This window comes from Portunus trituberculatus, chromosome 39, assembly GCF_017591435.1.
Source record: "Portunus trituberculatus isolate SZX2019 chromosome 39, ASM1759143v1, whole genome shotgun sequence".
NCBI classification, from domain to species: domain Eukaryota; kingdom Metazoa; phylum Arthropoda; class Malacostraca; order Decapoda; family Portunidae; genus Portunus; species Portunus trituberculatus.
This window is the reverse complement of record NC_059293.1, coordinates 10,708,259-10,716,092: the sequence shown is the minus strand read 5'-3', so window position 1 is coordinate 10,716,092 and position 7,834 is coordinate 10,708,259. Positions and strand designations below refer to the sequence as shown.

Genomic DNA, 7,834 nt, shown 5'->3' with positions numbered 1-7,834 from the left:
TTGGTCATTAGATAAAGCACTGAACGAGCTTTTCACTACCAATGGCCGAAGCAGTCTTAGCTTTTATACTAGGTACTGAAATTCGGTCACAGGTCAGTACGCATACTGTAAGTCAGTGACGAGTGGTACAACTGCTCGGTAAAGAGACGATAATGATTCACTTGGTGGTCAGATGACTAGTCTTTTCCGAAGTCATTAACAACTTGCCAGATGATGGTCGACTTAAAGTGTAAATACAAATTATGAAAGCAATCAGTTGTCTGTTACCCCACAAACCTTGCACCACTAACTGACTACACTTAGTCCTGTCAGATTCCTTAGTGGAGTGTAGCTTAACAGCGCATAATTCAGGCCAACTCAATAGCAGGTGGGTGGCTGATCTTCATGGGGATCCGTTGCAAGCTTTAGTGTGCATAATCTTGATGTTCCGACCAACTCTACTGTGGTTTTTCATATCTAGTTTCATTTTGTCTCCTACAAAACACTTCATGTACAAAAAATGCCGCCCACGATCCATTACAAGGCTTAGGTCCTAAACGTATGACTCACTTGAGGAGTGTTATGATGTACGGAGTAGCAGGTGCCATCATTTGTCACGGTTTGTATTCTCAAACACCTTAGGCTCTCCTGAGGACTGTAATCAGAATATATAGCACGGAGATGATTACAGGTTCTCATGAACAGGTTTCCACCAGCAATGAAATATTTTTTGTCAAACGATTGCGAAAATATCCTTAAAAAACACAATAACCTCCACTAGAGACACTTCAAAGTAACAGCAACAGGATGCCGAAACGTTTGAGAATACTGATCGTGGCAGGCGCAGACAGTCAGCCACAGCTAAAGCAACAGCCTGCACCCGACACAGCCTACGCTAACATCCTGCACGTGGGAAGTCGAAAATCACAGATGGATGAATTAGAAAAATGCGGTAATAAAAAGGATGAGATGACTAGGGGGTCTGCTCTGAGATGATATAATGAGGTACCTTCCTGTATGGGGATATATATATATATATATATATATATATATATATATATATATATATATATATATATATATATATATATATATATAAGTTCTTAGTTAAGGGAGTATTACTATAAAAATATTTACTGTACACCATAGACAAGACTTTCAAAATACCGAAGGGACAGGAGGAGTTTCAGTCAGTCTTTTTTTTTTATCTCACTTTTTTTTTCTGAAAGATGTGATGAAGTGAAAACTATAAAAATAGTTAGTTCTTAGTGGGGAACGAAAACAGTCAGGTGATGAAAGTAACTGTACATACAATACTAATTCTGTGACAACTATGTCGTCCTAAAGTTGCAGCTGGAATACATCTAAAAGTAAAACTAAGACAAGTGTTTTCAGTGTCCTACAAGGAGGACCTGCACCCTGCCCACGCCGCCCACCGCCACGTCAAGGAGGGGAAGGTAGGGGTGCCCGTGCCGAGGGGAACAAGGAAGCGCTCTGATGGGCCGGGCAGGAAGGGGAGTTGGGAAGGGCGTGTGATATGTGTGGCGGTGGTGATGGTGGTGGTAGTGCAAGGTGACCGAGGGTCCGTCCCACTGCTGGTGATACTGCTACTGAATGTAAACCACGCAACACACGCACGCACACACTCACGCACACACACACACACACACACACACACACACACACACACACACACACACACACACACGCACGCACGCACGCACACGCACGCACGCAAGCACGCACGCACGTACGCACGCACACACACTCACACACACACACACACACACACACACGGGAATTAGCAGAACACTATATGCTAAGTGGCACAAAGGAATACGTTATAATACAAAGACTGCCATGCTCTTGATGATAGAAAGGAATTAAACGAAGAATAAAAGGGAAGAGCCCGAGCAGTGACTCCAGTGAGAGCTGGAGGGAAGAACTGTGTTTCTTGTGACTGACTGAGGGAGAGGGAGAGGGAGAGTGAAGGGGCACCTGAACAGTATAGTGGAGAGCAGCGTTCCATCCAAGGATAACTGCTGACACGCTGGTAGGAGTGGTGGGGGAGGGGGTGGGAGACAGGATGGGGGGTGTGGAACGTGGTGGGGTGGCCAGGGTCACAACATGGTGGACTCGGTTGGGGAGGGCGGTGCGTCTTGCAGGAAGGGGTGCACCTGACACTCAACGGTTGTGCCGGCTTGCTGGCCCCTACCCGCCCCTTCCCTTGGCTGAGGGAGAAAGGAGGGGAAGGGAGTGTGGCCCCAGGAGGCGGACTGGTCCTCCATCCCAGACCCTGTCCCTCCGTGCTGAGGGAAGATCTTGTTGTGGCACAGCACAGGCGGGGAGGTGGAATGAGGGGCAGCGGTGGTGCCCCGCGAGGCCTCCCGCCGCGATCCTCGAGACAGAGAGGATGGCCGCAGCGCTGCCTCCTCTGGGTCATCCTGCAATGGGTGACTCCTGGTGGGGGTGGAGCACCGGGGAGTGGACGTGATGCCTTCCTCCAGTGGGTGGCTTCGCAGGCCACTGCCCCGCTGGGACTCACAGCCTTGCCCCTCTGGTGCGTGAGCCACATGGTTCTCCAAGAGTGGCGGCACTGAGGAGGGTCGCCCTATTGGGGAGTTGTCACTGCTGTCCCTGGAGAGCCGCCGCACTCCCTGCACGCCCATGCCACACGGAATCTTTGGTACTGCGCTTTGGTTTCTGTTCTTACAGCTACTTTTTGATGCAGACTTTGTACTTGAGGAAGATTTGCCTTTGTTGCTCCTGAAAGGCTCAGGACCTGTACCAGCGGCCCCGGCGGCACCCCCCAGCGCCCGGCCATTGGGCAACCCAGCACAAGATGCCTCCCCTTGGTCCCTCTCCAATCCTACACCCCCACCCACACATGCCTCCCCGTCCTCCTGCAGTGCACCTGCGATGCCTTCACAGCCACTGTGCGAGGTTCCATCGGCAGCATCGTCAGCTAAACTCTGGAGCCGCGCAGCCTGGATGGAGCTGAAGCCCCGCGCCGTGGTGAGGGACTCCACCGCCGAGTCCCGCCGGTTCATGTAGTGCTGTCGCCCCTGACGCACCAGCTCCTCGTCCAGCCTGCGAGGACCAGACTCTGGCGCACTGCTTCTCTGATAGTGTACACACACACACACACACACACACACACACACACACACACACACACACACACACACACATCTTGTTCATATCCAGTCGTCCTTACTTAGTCAACATTTTTCCACTAGCTATCTTGAGCCATTTCATTACTGTATCTTAATGTATCATGGATAAGGCAAAGGAAAAATTCTGCAGAGAGAATGACTATAAGGTACAATAACCAATTGGTCCGTGCACTAAACCTGAACTGCTTATCAAAAGTCACCAAGGATAACAGTCACCAGCTCAGAACACTTGAAACACAAAGAATGACTGCAACCACTGCAGGACAAGTGACTCTTTCCATTCAGGTGTGAAGGCAATATATGCTCTATGTGAATTTCATTAATATACAAATAGTAGTCCATATGTTCACGAGCCGACAAAAAGAAGTGTTTTTATTGAAGTGGAGCTGAAAATACTAATATCAAAAATATCTTTGAGAGTCACAACAAACTTCACTGTGTCTGAAATTTGAGAACCATAAATGAAATGATTAAAATAAAATAGGAAGGCAGCAACGACACGCTGCCGCGAGTAACACAATAAAAGGACCAAGCAAATTATAATGTAAATAACGTTAATGAAATTAAATTTAGCTAAATTACACTTGCCTAACCTAACCTAACTTAATCCAGTCTATTCTGTACACACATAATTAAATACTCAAGAAAAATACGCAACAGCACTAAAATAATACAAGACTTACCCGTGGGAGTAACTGATTCACACCAAGGATGCAAGAAAATGAAGGAAAAAATATGAATCAATAATAATCAGTGAAATAGTTGAATTCATTTATTTTATTTTCATTTTACTATTATTATTATTATTTTTTTTACGTTATGGCCTATAGCGCCTTTAGGTTTACTTGAAGAGTATGGGAAGCGCTGTTCAGCTTCCTCCCATTAGCGGCGCAGACAATTTTATTTATAATGGTACCCATATTAGGGTATATGGGCCCACATCACCACCCAAACGCATCTTTGGTGTAAGGCAATTATACCTCCACCTAGAACCTGGGTACCATGGTCATATGTAGGTAACTTTAAACAGCTCGACAGATGACGAAGTTTCAAGGCAGCACGAAGTGGGATTCGAACCGACTCATGGATGTCTGCCCCATCCCACGCTCACCACCTTATCCACTACGCCACCGCCTGCCTAATGATGAGGCTGCTATTAAGGGGGTATCACACTAGCCTATGATACGCGGAACACGGGCCATGGTTCTTGGTACGAAACCAACAGGAACATTATCACACACGAGCTGCCTGTGTTCTTGCTGTGCTAGGCAAACGGCCCAGCAACCAAAACCAAGCCTAAACAAAACAAACCAGAACAAAACCATGTCGCTTATACCTCAACCTGTGCTTCGTGCTGGAATTGCACTTGCACTTAATGTTATTGAAGAAAAGGAAGAAAAGGAAACCATCTTTCTAGACTGATAAAACATTATTTAATATTACGATATGAAAAATTTCGGTACGTTCCTTTTAGTTTGAAAAATATGGTTTTATTACATATCTTAAGTTTATTTTTTTATTGGGATAGCGCAGTGGTTCCCAACCTGTCGGCACTCGCGACCCCTTACCTAAAAGTTTGAAACCCATGTGACCCCCTGCTTAGGGCTTACTATCAGCAGCACAGCACATTCACTCATACATACACCTATAATATCACCTAATGACATTGAACTAATGTAACACACCTTTTGTTTTGCACCGAAAAAAAAAAAAAAAATGTAAGAACATAGAAAAATGTAATTGATGAGATAAAATTATCATTATCCCAAGCTACTTCTGGCAAGGCTACGCGACCCCCCTGCCACCGGTTGGGAACCCCTGGGATAGCGTATGGAGAATCGGAATGGATATGTAGCCATTCCAACTTTGCTCCGCTAATCTCGGAAAAGTTCCAGCTATCTTGAGCGAATGTTCCTCGTTCCGCGTATCATAGGCCAGTGTGATAACCTCTTTAATGATGCTACTCAAGACGTTTTCATGATTCCTGGGAGCGTTGAAGGATTCTGCACTTTAAAAAATCCATGTAAGTAATTTGGGTTTTCGAAGATGTTCTGATTCCAATATGCTGACTAGGATTTTGCATCATCAATAGAAAATACACCCATGAGAACCCAGTAAGTCACAGCTGTGGCCTCTATAAACAGATCAGTGGTTCGCAAACTGTGTGCTGCGACGATCACCAAAGTGCCTAATTTTCGTTGACAGGTATGTGCTCTATGTTTGTTACTCCTTGCAAGTCTGCACTACACTGCGTGTGCCGTTAGGTCTAAGGTGCGTCTTGAATGTGCTATTAAAAGGTAGGAAGGAATTGGCTCTCAGTGGTAAAGAAATGGGATGGACTCGGTAATCAGGTTGTTAGTGATGAGTCATTACAAAGTTTAAAATGAGATTGTACGAATTTATGGATGGGGACTCTAGGTGGAAATAGATAGGTAGGTTCCATACAGGGACTAGCATGTGTAGGTTTGATGGCTCTTGCAGCTTCCTTTATTTTCTTAGTTAACAAAATTTGAGAACCACTGGTCTAGAACGTCTGAAAATATGGGCCACGAGTCACACGTTCTTATCAATCCTGCATCATCTGGTCAAGGAATATAATGCCTACCCCACACACACATACCCACACAAACACTCACCCTATCTCTGGAGGCACAGGCAGCTCTTTATTGAAGCCTTCCTTGCCCAGTAGCCAGTAAGTATTCATCTCACCCTTGCCCTTGAGCTTGGTGAGACCGCGATACTCCAGATGGTAGCCTCCCACGTCCCGCAGCACCGACCACGTCTTCTCGCTCACGTGAATGCGCCACGCGGAACCTGCCGGGGCGAGACGGATGTGACAAAACTGCAACTCGTGAAGACTCAGGAAGTGTTAGTGTGATTTTACTGGTTGAATCTGAGGAAGCTAAGAGTGCCATCTAAACTTCAAGAGATTACAGGAAAGGAAAAAAGCGCAATGAGGTGATAATAAAAGGAGAAAAGACAAAAGGGATATATTCATAATTTTAGCGAAAACACAGGAAAAGGAAAGAACAAAATAAGTTAATGATAATAAAGGAAAAAAAAAAACAAGGAACGTATTCATACTTTTAAGAAAAAAAAAAAAATGCAAGAAAAAAAACTGAAAAATGAGATGGTGATGATGATGATGATGAGAGAGAGAGAGAGAGAGAGAGAGAGAGAGAGAGAGAGAGAGAGAGAGAGAGAGAGAGAGAGAGAGAGAGAGTTATACTGACATCTTTTGGAAAATACTTAAACTCATATAATTTTTAACATTAACTTACACTGAATAAATCAACTGAATAATTTAACTGAACTTGAGGAAAAGACGTAATACCACTGACAGGATACGTAAATATGTAAAAAAACTGAAATTCTACGTATTAGAGAAAAAATAAATAAATAAAAAATACAGTGAGTGAATGATACAGAAGTGCTGGCAGCTGTACGAGTCCAGCACTCACCTGTTGATTCCATTCTGGAGGCGGTGTTGACGGTGTCCCCGAAGAGGCAGTAACGAGGCATGGTCATCCCCACCACGCCAGCACAGCACGGCCCTGCATCGGGAAGCAAGGCAGGTTATGGCGGGACGAAGAAGTTTTAAGGAGAATCTATACGACTGCACTAGTAAGGGGCTGGGAAGTTGAAGGAAACGCACACACACACACACACACACACACACACACACACACACACACACACACACACACACACACACACACACACACACACACACACACACACACACACACACACACACGTACAAGAGAGAGAGAGGGATGGGTTGACTGTATTTATTTCGATTTAAAAAAGGCGTTTGACAAAGTGCCACATGCAAGATTACTATGGAAGTTAGAGGAGAAGGGTGGCTTAAAAGGAAGCACATTGAGATGGATAGAAAATTATTTGAGGGGGAGAGAAATAAGGACGGTAGTTAAAGATATGAAGTCCAAGTGGAGAGCAGTAGAAAGCGGAGTGCCACAGGGGTCAGTATTGGCACCAATACTTTTCCTCATTTATATTAACGACATGCCAGAAGGAGTGAACAGCTACATAAATCTGTTTGCAGATGATACGAAACTGTGCAGAGTTATAAAGCAAAAGAGGATTGTGAAATACTGCAAGAAGACCTAAATAAGATCTGGGAATGGAGTAAAAGTGGGAAATGGAATTCAATGTGAACAAAAGCCATGTCATGGAAATGGGAAAGAGTGAAAGACGACCTGTGGGAATCTATAAGATGGGAGATGGAGTAGAACTGGAGAAAGTAAAAAGGAAAAGGACTTAGGAGTGACGATGGAAGAAAACAATCAACCAGTAAGCCATATTGATAGAATTTTTAGAGAAACATATAATTTGCTAAGGAATATTGGAGTAGCATTTCACTACATGGACAAAGAAATGATGAAGAAATTGATAAGTACTATAATAAGACCCAGATTGGAATATGCAGGAGTAGTGTGGACCCCTCATAAAAAGAAACACATAAGGAAATTGGAGAGACTACAAAAAATGGCTACAAGAATGGTTCCAGAATTTGAAGGGATGACATATGAGGAGAGACTAAAGGCTATGGATCTACCAACCCTGGAACAAAGAAGGGAGAGAGGAGACCTGATACAAGTTTATAAATTGATCAACGGAATGGACCAAGTGGATAATGAGAAACTGATCCTGAGAGA

At 44.6% G+C, this 7,834-nt stretch overlaps 1 protein-coding gene across 6 annotated transcripts in view; it reads right to left on the bottom strand.

The window, feature by feature from the left end:
• Positions 1–1,202: 1,202 nt before the first annotated feature.
• Positions 1,203–7,834, bottom strand: part of LOC123515600 — a 384,796-nt gene continuing 378,164 nt past the window's right edge. For 5 of the 6 annotated variants that reach the window (XM_045274374.1, XM_045274381.1, XM_045274376.1 and 2 more), the window contains exons 20-23: positions 6,617–6,709; positions 5,792–5,969; positions 3,839–3,850; positions 1,203–3,069 (exon numbers count right to left, since the gene is read on the bottom strand). In XM_045274374.1, coding sequence (XP_045130309.1) covers positions 2,100–3,069; positions 3,839–3,850; positions 5,792–5,969; positions 6,617–6,709 — 1,253 coding nt within the window. In that variant the 3' untranslated portion in view covers positions 1,203–2,099. The remainder of the gene's footprint in view (positions 3,070–3,838; positions 3,851–5,791; positions 5,970–6,616; positions 6,710–7,834) is intronic. The other variant, XM_045274378.1, reaches the window with a different exon arrangement.